The sequence below is a fragment of the Rhinoderma darwinii genome, chromosome 11 (genome assembly GCF_050947455.1).
Source record: "Rhinoderma darwinii isolate aRhiDar2 chromosome 11, aRhiDar2.hap1, whole genome shotgun sequence".
Lineage (NCBI taxonomy): Eukaryota > Metazoa > Chordata > Amphibia > Anura > Rhinodermatidae > Rhinoderma > Rhinoderma darwinii.
The window spans coordinates 50,844,185-50,867,318 of NC_134697.1; the positions used below are offsets into that span (position 1 = coordinate 50,844,185).

At 41.3% G+C, this 23,134-nt stretch overlaps 1 protein-coding gene across 1 annotated transcript in view; it reads right to left on the minus strand.

Moving 5' to 3' along the window:
• LOC142663117 (ATP-dependent translocase ABCB1-like) overlaps positions 1–23,134 on the minus strand; it is a 72,921-nt gene that overhangs the window by 39,479 nt on the left and 10,308 nt on the right. The window contains exons 2-5 of the mRNA XM_075841422.1: positions 14,247–14,319; positions 9,049–9,136; positions 1,436–1,496; positions 559–700 (exon numbers count right to left, since the gene is read on the minus strand). Of these exons, the coding sequence (XP_075697537.1) occupies positions 559–700; positions 1,436–1,496; positions 9,049–9,136; positions 14,247–14,292 (337 nt within the window). The 5' untranslated portion in view covers positions 14,293–14,319. The remainder of the gene's footprint in view (positions 1–558; positions 701–1,435; positions 1,497–9,048; positions 9,137–14,246; positions 14,320–23,134) is intronic.

Genomic DNA, 23,134 nt, shown 5'->3' on the forward strand with positions numbered 1-23,134 from the left:
TTCATTGAACTCAATGAAGCACAGCTCAAAATTTACGGCTGTCAGAGAAGCCTCGCAAAATGCGAGGAGGAGCATTTACGTCTGAAACGAGGCAGCTGTTTTCTCCTGAAAACAGTCTGCCTTTTTAGACGTAAAAGCCTGCTACCGTGTGCACATACCCTTAGGTTTTTACTTGTAAAAGTATTAAAATATAGAAAAAACTATATATATTTAGGATCGCCGTAATCGTATCGACCCACAGAATAAAGTTAACATGTTGTTTTAATTGCACAGTGAATTACGTAAAAACGGCGCACAAAAAAACATGGAGGAATGGCTGTTTTTTTCATTTTCTACCCCACAAATATTTTTTTTTCCCATTTCCTAATACATTATACGGCAAAATAAATGGTGCTACAAAAAACTACAACTCGTCCCGCAAAAATCAAGCCCTCATAGTACTATATCGATGGAAAAATAAAGACGTTATGGCTTCTGCAATGTGGGGAGGAAAAAACGAAAATGAAAATCTGAAAGTTGTTTACGACGGGAAGGGGTTAAAGATACTATAATGCTTACCATTTTGCTGACCACTTTTAACAAAAGCATCGGTCATCTGCCCAAAGACGATGATCATAAGCGGAAGTCCAGTGCCACTGGCAAGAGCACATAATAAACCAACAATCATCAATAATATATCCTGAATATCTGCAAAGCGAAGCTGGAAAAAAAAATGCATATGTACATACTTTCAATTTATATTGTATGGCAAAGCGGAATGTGGTCAATAGACACACCTTATACGACAAATTTCATGTTTTTTTTATGTCATGACCATGGTACAGTAGTAAGTGAAATCTATGACATTACACATTAGATGTGTTGTTACTTCATTACAAATATTAAAATGGCATTACAAAATAGTTTAACATTTGCCCATATGATTCGCATGAAATATAACAATAATGGCAGTGGCATGGCAGTTGGCGTCATGGAGGTTGCAATCACATGTGAACCATAATGCCTGGGGATCAACAAGCCCCCTGCAGCAGCGATAAAAGTGGGGCAGCATGACTATGAAGCTAAATTTACAACCATGTAATAATGCTACATAGCAATACATTACCCCATACATGAATATGACATTTTTATGGGTCATGTATAACATGACATGCTGTGGCCCATAAAATGAAGAGCATAGCAGTTAGATAATGGGGCCTAGGTATAGGTTTTAGATCTATTCACACAAATGATCCACTGAAACGCAAAACATCAATCTTTTCTGTTATAATAGTGTTCTTTTAAAATCATTCATTGTGCACTGCAAAAATGTACTATAGTCACGTGCAAAATATAGCATTTTTTATTTTTTTAAAGAATATCTATAGTTATAAAGTTGCAACTGGTAAAGCAATAACTGAATAGCCTGTTAAATTATCCATATCTAGATACTTACCAGCTCGAGAAAGCCCACCATCGCTGTCATTGAAGCTTCTTTTTTCTGCCGTTTATTCTTTCTAGCAAGGAAACATGAAATACATATACATTTTATTAATACTTATAAACGGCATTAAGTGTAGACATCAGTCTGCAATGTTGGACAGTCCCTAGTGTTTGCAAAATAAGAAAAGCAGAAATCATTTAAAAAAAAAATCTCAAGTGTTTACAGTCAGTACAAAGTGAATTCTAAAATGTTGGTTTAAAGAAAATTGTAAAAAATAATTCCAAATGGTGAAAATAATAGTATACCGTAAAAAAAAACAGAACAAAGCATAATATTCACATTTATGGCATAGCTGTGTGTATGGTGGGATGTATGGCTGCTGTACCAGGCTTCGTCTGGTGCCACATACAGTGAAGGAAATAAGTATTTGATCCCTTGCTGATTTTGTACGTTTGCCCACTGTCAAAGTTATGAACAGTCTAGAATTTTTAGGCTAGGTTAATTTTACCAGTGAGAGATAGATTATATAAAAAAAAAAAATATATATCACATTGTCACAATTATATATATTTATTTGCATTGTGCACAGAGAAATAAGTATTTGATCCCCTACCAACCATTAAGAGTTCAGCCTCCTCCAGACCAGTTACACGCTCCAAATCAACTTGGTGCCTGCATTAAAGACAGCTGTCTTACATGGTCACCTGTATAAAAGACTCCTGTCCACAGACTCAATCAGTCTGACTCTAACCTCTACAACATGGGCAAGACCAAAGAGATTCTAAGGATGTCAGGGACAAGATCATAGACCTGCACAAGGCTGGAATGGGCTACAAAACCATAAGTAAGACGCTGGGTGAGAAGGAGACAACTGTTGGTGCAATAGTAAGAAAATGGAAGACATACAAAATGACTGTCAATCGACATCGATCTGGGGCTCCATGCAAAATCTCACCTCGTGGGGTATCCTTGATCCTGATGAAGGTGAGAGCTCAGCCGAAAACTACACGGGGGGAACTTGTTAATGATCTCAAGGCAGCTGGGACCACAGTCACCAAGAAAACCATTGGGGACACATTACTGCGTAATGGATTAAAATCCTGCAGTGCCCGCAAGGTCCCCCTGCTCAAGAAGGCACATCTGAAGTCTGCAAATGAACATCTGGATGATTCTGAGAGTGATTGGGAGAAGGTGCTGTGGTCAGATAAGACTAAAATTTAGCTCTTTGGTATTAACTCAACTCGCCGTGTTTGGAGGAAGAGAAATGCTGCCTATGACCCAAAGAACACCGTCCCCACTGTCAAGCATGGAGGTGGAAACATTATGTTTTGGGGGTGTTTCTCTGCTAAGGGCACAGGACTACTTCACCGCATCAATGGGAGAATGGATGGAGCCATGTACTGTCAAATCCTGAGTGACAACCTCCTTCCCTCCACCAGGACATTAAAAATGGCTCGTGGCTGGGTCTTCCAGTACGACAATGACCCAAAACATACAGCCAAGGCAACAAAGGAGTGGCTCAAAAAGAAGCACATTAAGATCATGGAGTGGCCTAGCCAGTCTCCAGACCTTAATCCCATCGAAAACTTATGGAGGGAGCTGAAGATCCGAGTTGCCAAGAGACAGCCTCGAAATTTTAATGATTTACAGATGATCTGCAAAGAGGAGTGGGACAAAATTCCATCTAACATGTGTGCAAACCTCATCATCAACTACAAAAAACGTCTGACTGCTGTGCTTGCCAACAAGGGTTTTGCCACCAAGTATTAAATCTTGTTTGCCAAAGGGATCAAATACTTATTTCTCTGTGCACAATGCAAATAAATATATATAATTTTGACAATGTGATTTTCTTTTTTTTTTTTTTTATATATAATCTATCTCTCACTGGTAAAATTAACCTAGCCTAAAAATTCTAGACTGTTCATGTCTTTGACAGTGGGCAAACTTACAAAATCAGCAAGGGATCAAATACTTATTTCCTTCACTGTATAAGGAGCCATTCATTGGTTCTAGGGGAGAATTCCTCCAAATGTATGGCATCTGAGCAAGTCATATTTTTGTTCTTTCAATTCATATGGAATCCAACAGAAAAGCCTCTCTATGTCTCCTTATACACTTGTATAGGCTCCATATTTTGGCTCTGTACAACCTCTGAGTTGTATGCATGAGGCCTAACCCTTCTTTTGCACCTTCTAGTTCTCTGCAATGACCTTTTTGTCTTTCCTCACTGACGTGTCATTCTCTTCTTTTTCTAGGTCACCTCATAGACTTTTGGTACATATATTCCACTCTCTCTCCCCATCACTGTGTTTTCCCTCTCTTTCTATGACCTCTTCACTTTAGCTCTTTCACGTTTATGTCCTTTATGATGTTGCCCCGTCCAACTGTCTCTCCAACTAACATATATCCCCTTCGATCACCTTCTAGTATCTAGTACTTTACTACAATCAAAATTATATCAGCCTCGGACTACTCTATCCCTATCTTCTATGGGATTAAAAAATTATTTACCAGAGTGATTATCGTGTATAAAAAAATCATAATATTGAGTAAAAGTTTGCAATCATTGGCCGGTGTAAACATGTGCATCGATTGCACGATCAGCAAGATATTGCTTGTTTGTTGTTGATATAATCTTCTATGTGGACCTAAAAATGATCGCCTGTTGGTGGTACATTCCCTCATGTAAAACAGGCATCTGCTAATCATTAGCAGACAAGACAGGAGGTGTGGAACAGTTGGCCAGAAAGACAGGCGACCTCAAAAGCGATTGAACTATCCCAAAAAATCTATATATCGTTACATATAAATGAATGTCTTTCTTCGAACATTAATGACTCGCTAGATGGTCGATCTACAGTTATTTTTACAAATTTATCTTCATATGTAAAAGGGCCTTTAGGGAGTACATCAACTTTAAGGGTATGTTCACACTCTCACTAAAAAAGGTCTGAAAATACGGGAGCTGTATTCAAGGGAATACAGCTCCTGATTTGCAGCCGTTTATTTAGCAACTCGCGTTATTCGCTGTGTTTTTTGCAGCCGTTTTTGGAGCTGTTTTTCTATAGAGTCAATGAAAACCGGCTCCAAAAACGTCTCAAGAAGTGACATGCCCTTTTTTTTCGTGGCCGTTTTTTCAAAACAGGCGCGTAAAAAAACGGCCCATTGGGCAGATGTTTGGAGGCGTTCTGCTTCAGATTTTTCGCCGTTTGGAGGCTGTTTACGGCCCGAAAATAAGCCGTGTGAACATACCCTAAAGGCCATAGTAAATTAGCAATAAAATAAATATTCTCTACCCTCCTTCTCTAACAATTCTCTCCTTATTCTCCTTCTACCACAAGCTCCACTAAAGGAGAGAAGTTATTATAGGAATATTACGTAGTGTTTGTTTTCTATAAACAAAACCCATAATTATAGATTGCAATTTTAATGATTGCCATAGGACAGTTCTGTTCCTCCCATGTTTTAAATATCATTCACCACTAGGAGCATATTGTATATAAACACAGAGTATTAAAAGGTACATGCACCAGCATAGTGTGGTCCGTTGTAGACGTATGAGGCTGCATCTTTTTATTTACAGTATAAATTACATATAAAATAGGACTTCAGTTTGCGGTTTAATTTCTGTCTAGAAAATTCAGCGGTTTTCTGAGCACAAACATCATTTTACATTGGATTATAAAGCTAAACCCCAAGAACAGGATGGAAATGTTGTTAAAAACATAATTGCACATTACCCTCGTATACTTTATTGCCGGTGTATAATGCCTTTTTATCTGCTTTTATACCAAGTGGAGCATTAAGCATAGCTGAACCCTAGCCAGAAGGAGCAATTACATTTGCTTCTATAGCAATTAACTCAGAAAAAATAAAAAGGAGCGAAAAAGGCAGCCGTATCTACAGAGTAATGTGCAGAAAGTCAGCATCATATAATACTGTTTCAGATGATTAAATTATTCATGCACAAGGGTGGCCCTGTTCAGAGGCAGCAGGATTAGTACTTGGGAGGAGGAATATTAGTAACTAATTTGTAAATTGTGTATCTTGTATTATGATCATAGATATAAAGTTGGCCATAGACAAGACACTCCCAAAATCCAGGTATCTCCAAAATGTACTGCAGCCTGTTTTGTCTGTGGCAGACAACCCCATACACAGGGTACAAGTGACTGTCATGGTCATACTGTGGTTTCTACCATACGTGGTAGTAAGGCTCTTGATTATGAGAGGATTAATATCAAAGACCAACGACTTACATATATACCCATGTATTCTGCAAAAACAAGGACATTGTCCAACATCTTCTGCAAACTCAAAGTGGCTGTGCAACTTGAACAACACCATCTCAGTTTGCAGATTTCCCTAAGACGCTGTCTAATCTTGGGGGATCTCACTGCTAGGAACAAGTGTGGACCGGTTATAATTGAGTCATCCATGTATACTCTTTTAACATAATAGATAATGTATAAGTCATTGTCTAAACTATATAACCTCTTTAATAAAGTTCATAACATTGTCTAGAAATTCATTTAAAAGATTTTTCTAAAGAAAAACTGCAAGACATCCCAAAATACTAGCAATTTATCTGATATAAGGCATGGCTTAAAACTCATGGGCACACAATTTAGCAGGTGACACCTCTATTTACCAACACATTTGGTGGACCAAAACTGCAAATTGTATGATAAGTCAATGTCCCTCTCACTACAGCATCCACATACGTGTTGTGCGGTTCTTTCACGTAGCATGGAATGTATTGCAAGTTTATGGTCCATTTTTTTTTTTATAAGTGGTATCATTTTGCTCTTGTGTTCAACAATTGGCCTTCCTCTTCTATATACGAATAGTCATTTAAATTATTTTTTGTTAATTAAAATTCTATAAATGATCAATACAATGTTTGACCTCAGTCTACTGGCTATTAGGTTAGTACAATTAAGGCTCAGTTCACACAATGTTTAGGGTGTACATTCAGCGCAATACACTGAATGTAAAGAGATTGTGAGTCTGTGTAATATCAATAGGTTACCAGACATTATTTCTATAAAATCTGCAATCTGAATGTATTTTTTACTACTTTGCAGCATACAGGAAACAAAGTGCTTATTTTGATATTTTTTAGTGTTTCCAAATATATTCTTATTTAAATTTAATGGAAGCATAATCTAAGCCTACAAATTAGAACGTAACTGTTCTCAGTGTTCATAAACTTTTATATAACAATATATTTCTTTTAATGGGTAAAAATAGATAGCATGGAATAAAGAGCAGTTAAACCACATACAGCGCTACTCAAATGAAAATTGTACCTGCACTGGGTTAAATAACACTAGTGACAAACAACGGAAAAGCTGTCATTTACACAGGCATGTTGTGCAGAAGAAAAAGTTGTCTCCACTCTCCAGTCTCAAGTAAAATAACTAGGAGGAGTGCGTTACATACATAAAAGTGGCAAAGACATTGAGAACACAAGATATTGTAATAAACTGTACTGGGTAAAGAAAGGCTAGCGAGACTGGTTTCTCAATATAATGAGCAGTCTCAGCGTGTAGTTTACTCCCTTTATTCAAATACTTGTTCAAATGTAATTCCATGTACTCACATGTTCAGGTGACTCATGAAGGATGTTGACTGGTATTATGCATCATTCATATATAATTATTTCCAGAGCATATCGCAACAAGAAAGAACAACTGGCTAAAGAAATATGCCTTAGCTTGTCCCATTCTACACTGAAAACACCCAAAATTATTATTCTATGGAAAAATTATTCTATTATCAATCTTTGAACAATTGATTTCCGACAGCTTGAGGTGAGGGGTTTAAAATGATATTGGCTGCATGTGGGATCATTCTCTTTCCATAAAAAACATTTTGTTTTTTGGGGTAAAAATGTTTTTGGATTTAGTGGGTGTCTGGTGATCCCCCTGATCTGGAAAACAAAGCTGTGCTTTTTCCCTGTTGAATGGGGTTGTGTCATAGTTCCCTGCACAGCATGTGGACAAGAGCTGCTGTGCTGGACAAAAAACTGAAGGAGCCGTAGCACTTAATAAGCGCTGAGACCCCTTCATCCTTCAACAATAAAGAAAATGTAGAAAAACAAGAAAATGTGCTGAAAAATAATGATCAGAAAGGAATCTCAGTCATGGAAAGCAAAGGGGATTTATTGTGCTAGAATGGGAATAATTTTCCAGTACCTTCTGTTGTTGGGGAGGGTAATAGGCACATAATCAAAGTTTTACTGATGATCCTCAAGTGGCTTTTGGAAGCAGTAAAGTAAGATTTCTACTGGATAGAGACTATGAGGAGAATTTATTAATCTAAATGTTAATTTAGAACACGTTGAAATAGATGCACGTAATTTATTAAGAGATGCACACTTCAAGAAATTAGGCTCATCTTTGGCTGTCCTTGCTCCACAAAATCAAATCTACGCTAACTTTGAGCTGGCATATATTATAGTAGATCTGATAGGCTACTAGTGGCCCTTCCCTTCCGCTAGGCCCCATCCACTTTTGTTTAGAAACGTAGCGTCAGCGGCGAAAACAGCACAAAATTCACAATTATTTGTACAAATTGCAAAGTTTGTGTCTTTTCTACACAAAAAATTGGCTTAAAACAAGCAATAAATTTCCCCTATGAGCTGTAAAAATGTCTGCGAACAGCAAAATGTAAAAAAGAAATTAGTTATATACAGTATCTGATTAACATCTCACGAGGCTGAAGACACAAAATACTCTGTCTGATGAAAATTTTACCAGAGTCTGTGCCAGCACTCCACAGATAATATTAAATTCCAAAATAATGTTACAATACACGTATATGAGTATTAATTGGAGAACGATAAGGCCAGGGATGCACGGTGACTTTGGCAGTGACACTGGTTGCGCGGCCAAAGATCTCTAAGTGCCCCTAAGTGCATCGCACGTATTTAAAGTCAATGTGACATTGCGACCCAAAGGTTGCTGCTACGCAACCCGACAGTCCAGAGTAATCGAGTGTTGCGGCCAAAGTCACCGTGTAGCCCTAGCCTTATACAGTCTTGACCGTAACGACCAGGTGCCCTTTCCTGCAGGGCTGCTCTTAGGCACCTACATCATGTGCCTAATGGAATATCTAACCTGGGTTATATACCTGCCATGTGAAGCATTGAAATTCTAGTGCTTCCAATAGCAATAGACTACATGATGCAGTATCAGTGTGGTATTGCAGACCGGCCGCAATCCAATATCACAAGCATCACAAACCGAAGGGAATGCTGCTGTAAACATCCTTCTGGTGAGGCTGCAAGCAATGTTTCTAACCTTAACTTGAAGAATCTGCACATGAAGAATGTGTGACACATTTTTCCACCTTGTAAATGACTCCCACTGACACTAAGTTGACATTTGAAGTACAGCATATTAAAATATAGACCTTTTTGTTTTAATACCAGCATCATAAAGATTTATTGAGCAGGTCTCTGGAAATAAGCAGAATACTAGGTAGTATCACACCACTCTGCCTACCAAGCATTAAAATAAATTCTCTTTTGTGAAAAGTTGTCAACATAGACTGACCCCTCTTAAATCACAGCTGGGGATAGAAAAACAGACTGATACAGAAGAGTTGTGACTTACTTGTCTTTCTTCTTTATTATCCCATTATTTGCTGGCTTTTCATCTTGTTGAAAGGCAGGGTTGTCATAAATGTTATCTGGAAAGCCATCTGAAACAATGGCACAAATTTAATAATGAAAGGTAAAATAAATATATCATCAATTTCTTCACTGATCCAAATGTGTTATTAGACACTGTTAGATAAGTATGAATAAATAATCTATAATATCCATTATTATTGTGAATTAAATTCTAAGGATTTTCAACTTGTTTGAGGCTGACAGATTAAAAAACAGTCAATGGTTCGGCAGCAAAGGTAACTTTCAAGGCCTGTGAAGCCGAAATGTTGTTTGTTTTATCTTGCCCGTATAGACCAATAAAATAGTGGCATTTGAAACTGTAGATCGGTGTGTTGATATATTCTTTGGATTGCTGGGATAAAGATGGAGCCTAAAGCCATACAGCACAATCTGGGGGCTCTTTTACTTACTAATACTTTTCAGAACTCTTAGGCTATTAAAGCGACCCTCCGGTCTCAGAACAAAATTATGAATACAATGGGGTACATGGAGTAATATTATCCAGTGCCCTCCAGTTATGCCCCTCTGCCATGGATCTGACAACTTAGGGTCCCCCTGTGTGGTCTTAAAATAGCCATGGGCATTGCTTCCATTACCTGCTCGTACTGGGAATCGCTGACACACCTGTAGCGGCGGTTCACAGTATCACAGTCTTCTCCCAGTCGAGAATGCTGTAATACTGTGAACCACCATTTCAAGTGTGTTTTTGCGATTCACAGTAGGAGCAGTTAAGGATCGAAGGGGAAGCAGCGCTCATACAAGCGCCGCCACCCCTTCAAAACAGCTGATCCTCAGGGGTGTCGGTAGTCGACCCCCACAATTATATATTGATGGCCTTTCCTGAGGACAGGCTATCAATTTCTTATGACTGGACAAACCCTTTAACAGAGAAACACAACTCAATATTTATTAAGCAGATTTTGCAGTTTTTAGAAATGTCCCACCTGTGGCCCTAGAATTCCATAGGACTTAGAAACAGAAATGAAGGAGCACCTTGTGGATTTTGGGGCCTCCTTTTTATTAGAATATATTTTAGGCACCACTTCAGGTTTGAGGAGGCCTTGAGATGCCAAAACATAAGAAACATCTCCAAAAAGATACCATTTAGGAAACTGCACCCCTCAGGGAATCTAGGGGTACAATGAGCATTTTGGCCTCACAGGTGTTTTATAGAATTTATTAGAATTGGACAGTGACCATGAAAATCTATATTTCTTCCAATAAAATGTAGACATTTTTAATTTCCTCAATGAATAAAGGGGTAAAAGCACTCAAACGTTTGAAAAGCAATTTCTTCAGAGTCTGGAAATTCCTCATATGTAGTCATAAACTGCTGTTTGGACACTTGGCAGGACTCAGAAGAGAAGGAGCACCATTTGGCTTTTGGAGTTTACATTTTGCTGGAATGGTTTGTGGACGCCATGTCACATTTGCAAAGCCCCTGACGAATTGAAACAGTAGAAACCCCTGAGAAGTGACCCCATTTTGGTAACTACATCCCTCAAGGAAAGTATAGTTACCCTAAATGTGTACACAGTCTTTCCTCTGACCGCTCTCTGACAGAAGAACAGAGGAGAGACAGTGTTATATATGTCAGATCCCCAGGTGAGCTTGTTGCTGCAACAAACTTTTTTTTGGTTACCATAGCCATCACATTTTTAAAATAACTGTTGCACTCAACCAGGGTTTAAACAATGCAAAGTGAGGAAGGATATGCACTTTTTCCCTACGGCTCCCGGAATAATAGGCAGATTAGATCAGTTGCCTCCAAACACACCAACCTACCACTTATAATAGTCTAATAGTGCTTGTTTCTCTCTTGAAGATATGAGATCCGTACATCTGTATACATTTGTATTGTATTTTTTATTCTGAATTCTAATGTGTTTCATGAGCTGGTTAATAGGTATAAATGATATATCGTGTGCCTTGTCTTTTTACATTGCTTATGTCTGTGTTAATGCAATTATGGTGTTAAGAATGGATCACAGTTCCACTGGCTACAAAGAAGCTCCTTACACGTCAGAGGACATGCACCAGAAGAAGCCGGTGTAGGCAAAACTCGAGTCAGGCGAGAAAAAGCTGGAGACAGCCTGGATATAAATTGTTGAAAGCATTTTTTAATCTGACTTTTGTGAGTATAATAACCAATTGATTTTAACATCTTGTGATTGGTCTTAAGTAAATTGCACTATGTCTGCCTATATGAGGATTATCAGACTACCTGGACAAGGAAGGTGTGGTGTGGCTTGGAGGCAACTGATCTAATCTGCCTATTATTCATTGTCATTTGGAATAAGGAAACGTTCTTGAAATGAAGGTCTGCACCCAGTATCTTAATCGTTTGCAGATGGACTAGCATTTTCTCCTTTGTACATGGTCATCACATGATCGGAACGTGAACCAACCAGATCCTGATTATGTTTCCGGGACCAGAGGCAGTTGCTAGCAGCACAATCTGGGTGTTAGCGGCACTGTAGGGGACCCGATGGCTGTGAGAATAGCCACCGTCAATTCACGTCGGCACTGCGCAGAGCTCAGCAAGCGACAACGAGAATTTAAAGTCAGCGGCTGGAAAAGGGTTAATAGGGTGTTGCAAACATGAAAGATGCAAGCCTGAATAAATGTTTTAGTAGCTTCATGTATGATGTAAGTCTAAAGGCAGGGAATGCTTTTGAAGCAGAATGAATAGGAATATAAATGAAGGACAAGGCTAAATGATGCTTAATATCATGACAATGAGCTTCTGGTATAACACAGATATTTCCATGCTCCACAGATCTTGATATATTTGGTGTCGAGAAGAGATCCATAAAACAGCCATAACATTTTTTTATATTAGCGGGTAGACGAGACCGCATTGGAGAGGTGGATTTGGATGACATTTGGTAGAGATGGATTCCACACCTTGTGGTATTCACAAGTAGAGAAGTGTACTGTAACCTGAGGAACCCCAATGATATCTTATCAATGTTATATGATTTATGGTCTGGCTAACCACATTGAAAAATATTAGTACCCAATAAAACAGGTTATCAATTGACTTAACGGACAAGGTGCAGTATTATAGACATTGAAATATTTTTTTTTAGATTTTTACATTTTAAGAAATATACTGCTAAACAAAAATTTACTGATGAACTTGCATTATCAAAATCTTTTTAGGATTTACAGAAAAAGTTGAATCTACAAATAAATGAAGAGCAATCGCCTATAAAGATAAAACATTTCTATTCAATATTAAAATGATCCGTATGATACTTTATTGTGTCATGATGGATATTATTTGGTTACTAATTATTTATTTTTTTCTCACTGACTAGTGTATTTTTTGTTTTTTTTTAGTTATTTTAATAATGTCTGAAACATATCTATTACATCATCAGGTTTGCAAGAACTCAAAAAGATACAGGTCCAAAAAAATGAACTAAGGTACAAGAAATTTGACAGTTGGAACGAGTGGTCAGCATTTTAGGACAAAATGGCTTGGCCCCACTGAACCTCCACCCCTAAGGATCTCTCTACTTGACCAGTAAATTATGTATTCTCCAATTTACTGGTGACACTAGTTTGGTTGTATTTTGTAGTTCTAAGGGCGGGTTCACACATAGCGGAATTTCACTTAAATTCCGCTGCGGACACTCCGCAGCGTTAATCCGCAGCGGAGCCGTTTCTCCATTGACTTTCACTTTAATTTAGCAGTGTTCGTTTACACGATGCGTACAATTCCGCTGCGGAGCATAGGCTGCGGAGCGGAATTTGGTGTCCGCAGCATGCTCTGTCTGTTGCGGAGCAGTGGCGGACTGGTTGCGGACTCATGGCGGAATTTCTCCATTGACTTCAATGGAGAGTCAAAATTCCGCAATGAAGTCCGCAGATCTTATGTGTGCTGCGGAGCGTATTGTTTTTACTACCATGACATTTCTTCATTCTGGCTGGACCTATGTATTTCTAGGTCTACAGCCAGACTGAGGAAGTCAATGGGGCTCCCGTAATGACGGGAGCGTTGCTAGGAGACGTCTGTAAATAGTCACTGTCCAGGGTGCTGAAAGAGTTACGCGATCGGCAGTAACTGTTTCTGCACCCGGGACAGTGACTACCGATCTCAATATACATGTATCTGTAAAAAAAAATATAAGTTCATACTTACCGAGAACTCCCTGCGTCTGTCTCCAGTCCGGCCTCCCAGGATGACGTTTCAGTGTAAGTGACGGCTGCAGCCAATCACAGGCCAAGCACAGGCTGCAGCGGTCACATGGACTGGAGCGTCATCCAGGGAGGTCGGGCCGGATGCCGAAAGAGGGACGCGTCACCAAGACAACGGGCGGTAAGTATGAATTTCTTTGACTTTCACTAGGGAAAGTGCTGTCCCTTCTCTCTATCCTGCACTGAATAGGGAGAAGAGAAGCACTTTTCCTGCAGTCCGCAGCGGCCAGTCCGCATCAATTTTCTGCACATTTTGTGCAGATCCGCTGCAGAATCTGCAACGCAGATTCTGTGCGGCATTGATGCGGACAGTTGCGGAGGAATTCCGCCATGTGTGGTCATGCCCTAATTCTTCCTTATATTCCCTACCTTTCTCCTTTGCTATTTGGGGTCTATGACTGTCATTGACTTTCCAAGTGCACAATGAGATAAGCCTTTGTTGGTACCCTACTTGGAACACATTGTCCTCCTGCTCTTTATTTTGCCAACATTATTCATGAACTACCTAATAATAGATGAATAACTCCCTTAAAATAGATGATTACGCTTAAATTATGCAATCAGTATTTTTCAATATACAATTGATCTAATGTTATTTGACATGTGATAACCCCACTCCTTCCCGCTTGTCCCCTTTTTATCTTCTGCCTTTCCCATCTCCTGTCCCTGGGTTCTAACAATAGGGATCTGCATAGCCTGGACCTTTTTGTACAAACAATCAATAAAACAAAAGGCAGGTCCAAACACAATGTATAGCATACCTGACTTTAGCAGAACAGATTATGGATCCCTTTTAAGGTGGACAACTAATGTCTTTTCCCTGCGTCCACCTTTAAAGTTGTGACCCATACACTTAAAAAAAAAAAAAAAAAAAAAGAGAAAACTAACACTATTAACAAGCCAAAAAAATCAATGTTGTCATTTTTAACTTACCAATGATGTACTTGTCTTTTTTTGATATATCCATATCCTCTCTCATTTTGATGCAAAATTAAGAATTTCAGACCTGTTGAACAATAACATGACTTATAAATGATGTTACAAAAAGTAGTTGTAGGCATCAAGTCGTACTACTTTGTATACAAACTAGAAGTAACCCAGGTCAAGTTTCTGTGCGCAAACAGATACAGTGAACAACACAGCACATCCTCAAATATGCATTATTTATTTTTATGTAACACCGACACCTCCTGTCGCCCCATCTGCCAATAAGGAACACACTGACTGTAGCATATCTTGGCTAGCACTGTTCTGGATCCACAGCCAACATGGATCAGATCAGAAAAATGCTAATTGTTATTTCTCATGTTTTAATTATATTAAACAAAAAAACAAATTGTGTGGGCACACCAAGTTACATTAGAGTTCCAGTCAGCATGTATAAGGCCTCATTCACACATTACAGATTTGGTCAGTATTTGGCTTTATTTACATGGAACATGTTCAGGCTGAAAAACACTAGGCTGATTTCAAGAGAAAACAACTGCTGAAATCCAGGCGTTATTTGGAGCTTAACCCCTTCCCTACATCCGCTGTAAATATACGGCGCTGTTGGGCAGGGGTTCTTGCAAACCGCACTACAGTTACGTTGCGGTGATAGTGTGGGTTCAGGAGTATGTTACAGCTGACACCCTGCTGTAACGGCTAGGTCCAGAGCTAGCCTCTGATCCGGCTGATTATCCCCTCAGATGCTGATTTAATATATATATATATCCTTGCCAGAACTGCTTTTTTTTGGTCACCTTGCCTCCCAAAAAAAGGATAAAAATTGATCAAAAAGTCACATGTACCCCAAAATGGTACCAATTAAAACTACAGCTCGTCCCGCAAAAAAGCAGCCCTCATACCACTACATCTATGAAAAAATAAAATAAGTTAAGGCTCCCATTCAGGAAAGAAAAATATGCAGTTGTGCAGGCCCTGGGGGGGAAATGTCTTCTCTTTCAAGCGGCGATTTATCAGGCCCTAAAATTAGGGAACCAGGAAGGGGAGGACTCATATCTGCTGGAAGTGATGGCGCCAATATTATACCTGGACAACACTTTCCCCGCAAAATTCCCCAAACTGCAAAGGTGTAGAGTGTGGACCAAAAGGGGATAAGAAATGACACCATTTATCAGTGTGACACCGACCTGTGCATAAAGGATTGCTTCACAGAGTAACAAATATCTATGGATTATTTTATCCCATTATTATACCACCTTAGTATGACCTGATGTACTCTGCCTGGCTTACATATGCCCCCACATTATAAACTAAAATACCAGTAAAACTCCAAACAAAACTACTACCCAGCAAAATCAAAGCTCCAGAAGCCAAATGGTGCTCCCTCCCCTCATATCCCTGCAGTGTGCCCAAACAGCAGTTTACTTCCACATATATGGCATTGCCAAACCAGGGAGAACCCTTTTAACAATTTTTGGGGTGTGTCTCCAGTGGCACAAGCTGGGCATGACATATTTGCCACTGAAATGGCATATCCGGGGAAAAATTGCAATCTTTGCTTTGCACCATCTGCAGCGCAATCATTTATGGAAAAGACCTGTGGGGTGAAAATGCTCACTACACCCCTTAATAAATGCCTTGAGGGGCGTAGTTTCCAAAATGGGGTCACTCTCAGGGGTTTATTTTATTATTTCACATCAGAGCCTCTGCAATTGTGAACCAATACTTCGTAAGTGGCCACATTTGGCCTCAATTTTGCATGGTACTCTTTCAGTCCTGAGCCTTGTCGATCGTCAAGGCAAAAGATTAGGGCCACATGCAGGGTGTTTCTAAAACCGGGAAACACAGCATAATAATTAGAGAGCTATCTTTTCATGGTGGCACAAGCTGCGCACCACATATTGGCATATCTATGGAAAAATTGCCATTTTCACTCTGCAACATCGAGTGTACACTCATTTCTGTAAAACACATGCAGGGTTAACATTCTCACTACACCCCTAGGTGAATACCTTAAGGGGTGTAGTTTCCAAAATGGATTCACTTCTGGGGGGTTTCCACTGTTTTGGTTCCACCAGTGCTTTGCAAATGCGACATAGCGCCCAGAAACCAATCCAGCAAAATCTGCACTCCAAAAGCCAAATGCGCTCCATCCATTCTGAGTCCTACCCTGTGCCCAATCAGCAGTTTATGACCACATATGGGGTATTGCCATACTCGGGAGAAATTGCTTTACAAATGTTGGGGTGCTTTTTCTCCTTTTATTTTTGAGAAAATGAAAAATTTTGAGGTAAAGCTACATCTTATTGAAAAAAATAATTTTTTTCACTGCCGAATTCTAATAAAAACTATGGAACACCTGTGGGGTCAAAATGCTCACTACACCCCTAGATTAATTCCTCAAGGGGTGTAGTTTCCTAAATGGAGTCACTTTTGGGAAGTTTCCACTGTACTGGTGCCTCAGGGGCTTTGCAAATACGACATAGTTTCGAGAAACCAATCCATCAAAATGTGCGCTCCAAAAGCCAGATGGCGGCGCCATCTTTTAAACTCTGCCGTGTGCCCAAACAGCAGTTTATGACCACATATGGGGTATTTACATACTCTGGAGAAGTTGCTTTACACATTTTAGGGGGCTTTTTCTTCTTTATTTCTTGTGGATTGTTTTTGTTTTTTTTTAGCTAAAACGGCATCTTATTGGAAAAATGTAAAAAAATATATTTTCATGTCCAAATTATAATAAAATCTTTGAAACACCTGTGGGGTCAAAATGCTCACTACACCCCTAGATTTATTCCTTGTGGGGTGTAGTCTCCAAAATGGGGTCTTTTTTGGGTGTTTCCTTTGTTTTGGCATCACAATACCTCTTCAAACCTGACTTGGTGCCCAAAATATAATCTAATAAAAAAGAAGGCCCCAAACTCCACTAGGTGCTCCTTTGCTTCTGAGGCCGGAGCTTCAGTCCATTAGTACACTAGGGCAACGTGTGAGATATTTCTAAAAACTGCAGAATCTGGTCAATAAATATTGAGTTGCGTTTCTTAGTAAAACCTTCTGTGTTACAGAAAAAGAGTAATTAAAAATGAATTTCTGCAACAAAAAAAACGTACGTTTGTAAATTACACCTCTACATTGCTTTAATTCTTGTGCAACGCGTAAAGGGTTAAGAAACTTTCTAAATGCTGTTTTGAATACTTTGAGAAGTGCAGTTTTTAAAATGGGTTGATTTATGGGGGTTTGTATTGAATAGGCCCCTCAAAGCCACTTCAGAACTGAACTGGTCCCTGAAAAAATAGCCTTTTGAAATTTTCTTGAAAATGTGAGAAATTTCAGGTAAAGTTCTAAGCCTTGTAATGTCCTAGAAAAATAAAAGGATGTTCAAAAAATGATGGCAATCTAAAGTAGACATATGGGAAATGTTATTTAACACCTAATTTTTGTGGTATAGCTATTTGTCTTACAAGCAGATACATTTAAATTGGTAAAAATGCAAATTTTTGAAATTTTTTGCTAAATTTTGATGTTTTTCACAATTAAATAATGAATGTATCGACCAAATTTTACCACTAACTTGAAGTCCAATGTGCCACGAGAAAACTATCTCCGAATCGCTTGTATAGGTAAAAGCATTCATTCCAAAGTTATTACCATGTAAAGTGACACATGTCAGATGAGAAAAATAAGGCTCTGTCAGGAAGGTCAAAAGTAGCTACAGCGGGAAGGGGTTAAAGGCTATGTATACATTTGGAGTGCATTTTATTTATTTTTTTATAAAAAAGGTCAGTGTGATTAGTGGAACTTTCTAAATAGTTTTTTATTAAAAATTAGACTTATTTTTTTTAGATACAGCTGCTTTGTATTCTGCATACAGAGCCGCTGTATCGTTTGCCATGACCTCAATCCGTCACTCCCGCAGACCTGATGGTTTTAGTGTCAGCAGGTCCTGTGTGCTGTAATCTATCACATCTAAGTTATGAACTTAGATGTGATAGATAACAGGTGGATCCTGCACGTCAGAGACACGCAGTACCAGCTGACACCGAACCAGTCAGTTCGGCGGACCTGGCGGGAGCAGGATTTAGCGCTATATGCAGCTGCTGTGCATAAAGAATACAAAGCAGCTATATCTAAAAAAGTTAAATTAATTTTTAATAAAAACTATTTAGAAAGTTACATTAATCACACTGACTAACCTTTTTATTAAAAACAAAATTGCTCTCCAAAGGTTTACATAGCCTTTAAGTGTGTGATTTTTGCAAGCGTTTCTGAAGTATGTTTTAAGGCGTATTTTCAAAGCATTTTTTGAAGTGTCAATGGGAAAAATTAGAATATTAAACACTTCAAGAAGTGACACGTAACTTCTTTTTATGAAGCTTATTTTTACGTGGTGTTTTTTTAATTCCGCAACATGCAAATACGGCCTGTTTGAACTACACAGCGTATTTTCCAATAAAATCAATGGAAAGTTGTTTGTTGGCGTATTTCAAGTGAATGGCGTTTTACCGGCAACATTGCGCACCCATTAACTAGCAATTTCATAGCCGCGCCAGGGTGCCAACGCAACTGTGGGCCGTGTCAATGCCACTCTGTGGGGTCTTACCCTTTAATTGCATTCAGAAATTACAGTTGAGGCGTAGTTAAAACCGCACAAAAAAACTAAAACGCATTAAAAAAATGTATCTGAAAATTGCATGCGTTTTATCTTAGGCTATGTAAACCTATAAATGTGTTTGTTTATTTTAAATAAAAATGTCAGTGTGTGTGACGCAACTTTCAAATTCTTTTACTTTTTGAGATACAGCTGCTTTGTATTCTGTATACAGAGCAGCTGTACCGTTCACTGAATCCTGTACCCGCCAGGTCCGTGGGACTGACAGGTTTAACTTAGATGTCATCGATAACAGCTTGATCCTGCGTGTCGGGAAAATGCAGGGCCCGTTGACACTGAACCTGTAAGGTCCGCGGGACTGATGGATTTAGTTCAGGGCCGGCGTCAGCACCCGGCGAACCCGAGCAAGTGCCGGGGCCCCTTTGCCCATCGGGGGGACCACTCGGCCGCCGGGTGCTGACGCCGTCATGGCTCCTCCAGAAATTAAATCCCCGGCCAGAGTTCTGCCGGCACTCTTGCCGGGGATTCTGCTTCTGTAAGGAGTCCCTGTCTAGGAGGCGGCGTAACTACCGCTGTAACAGCCACTACAGGGCCCGCAACATGAGAGGGGCCCATGCCGCCCACCATCACGGGCTGCCCCATGCCCAGTGGCCCCACTAGCAGCCGCTATGGCTGCTAAAGCGGTAGCAACGCCACATTCAATAGAACAGTGATGTCAGCAGAGCAGTGTCCTAGGCAGAGTGCTAATAGCCCTCTGCCTGGGACTTTGGCTCTGGGATTGCCCCTGACATCACTATCCATATGTGGACAGTGATGTCAGGAGCAGAGCAGTGTCCCAGGCAGAGTGCTAGTAGCACTCTGGCTGGCACTATGGCTCTGGGGTTGCCCCTGACATCACTGTCCATATAAGGACAGTGACGTCAGGGGCTCCTCCTGAAGCTGAATCCCCGGCCAGAGGGTCGGCAATGCTCTGCTTGGGGATTCCTCTTGTAGAGGGAGCCCTAAAGGCTGTGTGGCACTACCAGGAAGGGGTACCAGCGGGGGCTGTGTGGCATCCAGGAGCAGGGGTGTGTGGCACGACCAGGGAGGGGAGCTGTCTGGCATGACCAGGGAGGGGAGCTGTCTGGCACGACCAGGGAGGGGAGCTGTCTGGCACGACCAGGGAGGGGAGCTGTCTGGCACGACCAGGGAGGGGAGCTGTCTGGCACGACCAGGGAGGGGAGCTGTCTGGCACGACCAGGGAGGGGAGCTGTCTGGCACGACCAGGGAGGGGAGCTGTCTGGCACGACCAGGGAGGGGAGCTGTCTGGCACGACCAGGGAGGGGAGCTGTCTGGCACGACCAGGGAGGGGAGCTGTCTGGCACGACCAGGGAGGGGAGCTGTCTGGCACGACCAGGGAGGGGAGCTGTCTGGCACGACCAGGGAGGGGAGCTGTCTGGCACTACCAGGGAGGCGAGCTGTCTGGCACGACCAGGGAGGGGAGCTGTCTGGCACGTCCAGGGAGGGGAGCTGTCTGGCACGACCAGGGAGGGGAGCTGTCTGGCACGACCAGGGAGGGGAGCTGTCTGGCACGACCAGGGAGGGGAGCTGTCTGGCACGACCAGGGAGGGGAGCTGTCTGGCACGACCAGGGAGGGGAGCTGTCTGGCACGACCAGGGAGGGGAGCTGTCTGGCACGACCAGGGAGGGGAGCTGTCTGGCACGACCAGGGAGCGGAGCTGTCTGGCACTACCAGGGAGGCGAGCTGTCTGGCACGACCAGGGAGGCGAGCTGTCTGGCACGACCAGGGAGGCGAGCTGCCTGGCACGACCAGGGAGGCGAGCTGTCTGGCACGACCAGGGAGGCGAGCTGTCTGGCACGACCAGGGAGGCGAGCTGTCTGGCACGACCAGGGAGGCGAGCTGTCTGGCACGACCAGGGAGGCGAGCTGTCTGGCACGACCAGGGAGGCGAGCTGTCTGGCACTATTTTTAACAAAAACGAATTTAAAAGTTGGACTAAACACACTGACTGACATTTTTATTTAAAAAAAAAAAAAACACTTTCAAAGAATTACATAGCATTTAATTTGGTGTGTTTTTCTACGCAATTATGGTAAAACCCGCTTCAAAAAATGCATCAAAAGCAGTAAAAACTCATGTAGTTCTTGGATTCGGTTTTAACCGCACCTCAACTGCCACGTCTGAATACACCCGCACTCCTGTATTTCTGCATAATTAGGAAATATTTGATCTTAAAGTTTAGCTATACGTATGACAAACTTCTGACATGTCATAGAGACATGTCAGAAGTTTCGATTGGTGGGGGTCTGAGCACTGAGACCCCCACCAATCGCTAGAATGAAGCAGCTGAAGGGCTCGTGTGAGCGTTCAGCCGCTTTGTGTCTGTTCGGCTATTTCCGGAAATAAATGTATAGTGTACGGACTCAATAGAAAGTATATTACCCCGTACCACGATACATCGGCTTTCCAGAAAAAGCCGGACAGACACGAAGCAGCTGAGTACCTCACACGATCACTTCAGCTGCTTCATTCTAGAGATTGGTGGGGATCTCTGTGCTTGGACCCCCACCAATCCAAACTTCTGACGTGTCTCTATGACATAAAAAAAAACAAAAAAAAACTTGAGGACAGCATCCGTATGTCAAAAGTAAAAAAGGAGTCGAAACATAGCACTTTGATATTGGGATGTGTCAATAAACACTTTTTTACTTTTGCCATAGCCCATATGGATGCTTTCCTCAAGTTTTTTGCAGCAATTGATTGTCCAGAAGGGATCTCTGGACTTGGAATTTGCATCCCGCTGAAACGAAGTAGTAATTTTCCGATCAAGTGAGTGCTGTGGACAACCAGTTTTCCTTGTCTCTATGACATGTCAGAAGTTTGTCAAACATTTAGCTACACTTTAAGTAACTGGTAAAACTGGGAGGTGTAAAGGCAGCCATATTGAATGTCACCCAACTATATAAGATTACAAACTATGGGGCAGGTTTACTAATACTGTCTGTTTTATCAGTGGTGCACGCTGCATGATAAATTCGGCGCATCTTGCTACACACTTTTGTCTTCCTTTTATCACCTATTAGTTGGCTTAGTTCATGCCATTTTTTTATGCCAAACTTTGTGCATTTTTGGTGCACAGTGCCGTATTATTTATCTGTTTATTTATTCTGATGCAGCGCCATAAAAAGGCTTATGCAACAGAATAAAGCCAATTAGTGGCCGCCGTGAAAAGGAGTATTGGCGGTCACTAACGGGTTAAAGGGTAACTAATTGTTCAACAAACTTCTGACATGTCATAGTGACATGTCGGAAGTTCTGATAGGTGGGGTTCTGAGCACGGAGACCCCCACCAATTGCTAAAACGAAGCAACAGAAGTGCTTGTGTGAGCGCTGAGCCTCTTAGTTTCCATTTGGCTTTTTCTGAAAATCGATGTATTGGTGTACGGGCTCAATAGAAAGTCTATGAGCCCGTGCACTGCTACATAGTCTTTCTGGAAAGAGCCAAACAGAAACGATGCGGCTTAGCGCTCACACAAGTGCTTCTGCCACTTTGTTTTAGCATTTGGTGAGAGTCTCAATCAGGGGCGTAGCTAAAGGCTCATGGGCCCTGGTGCAAGAATTCAGCTTGGGCCCCCCCTACCCCTCCCCAACACCACAAAACCCATGCCACGCCTATGGCCAGCCGCCTTGCCCAACAGCCCCCCCAGTATACTTCCCCCCCGTAGCTGCCCCATACAGTATAATGCTCCCCGTAGCTGCCTCCATACAGTATAATGCTCGCTGTAACTGCCCACATACAGTATAATGCTCCCCATAACTGCCCCTACACAGTATAATGCTCCCCGTAGCTGCCCCCACACAGTAGAATGCTCCCATAGCTAACCCCCACGCAGTATAATGCCCCAATACAGTATACTGCCCCCCATAGCAGACCCCATACAGTATAATCCCCCTCTAATTCCCCCATACAGTATAATGCCCCATAGCAGCCCAATGACCTATAATGCCCCTCATAGCTGCCCCCACACAGTATAATGCCCCCCCATAAAGTATATTGCCCCCATACAGTATAATGCACCTCATAGCTGAACCCACACAGTATAATGCCCTACTTAGCTGCCCCACACAGTATAAAGCACCCATAGCTGTCTCCCTACTGTGTAATGCCCACATAGCTGCCACCATATCCCCCCCCCCCCGACAGTATAATGTCCCTCATAGCTGCTACCATATCAGCCCCCCAAGACAGTATAATGCCCCTCATAGCT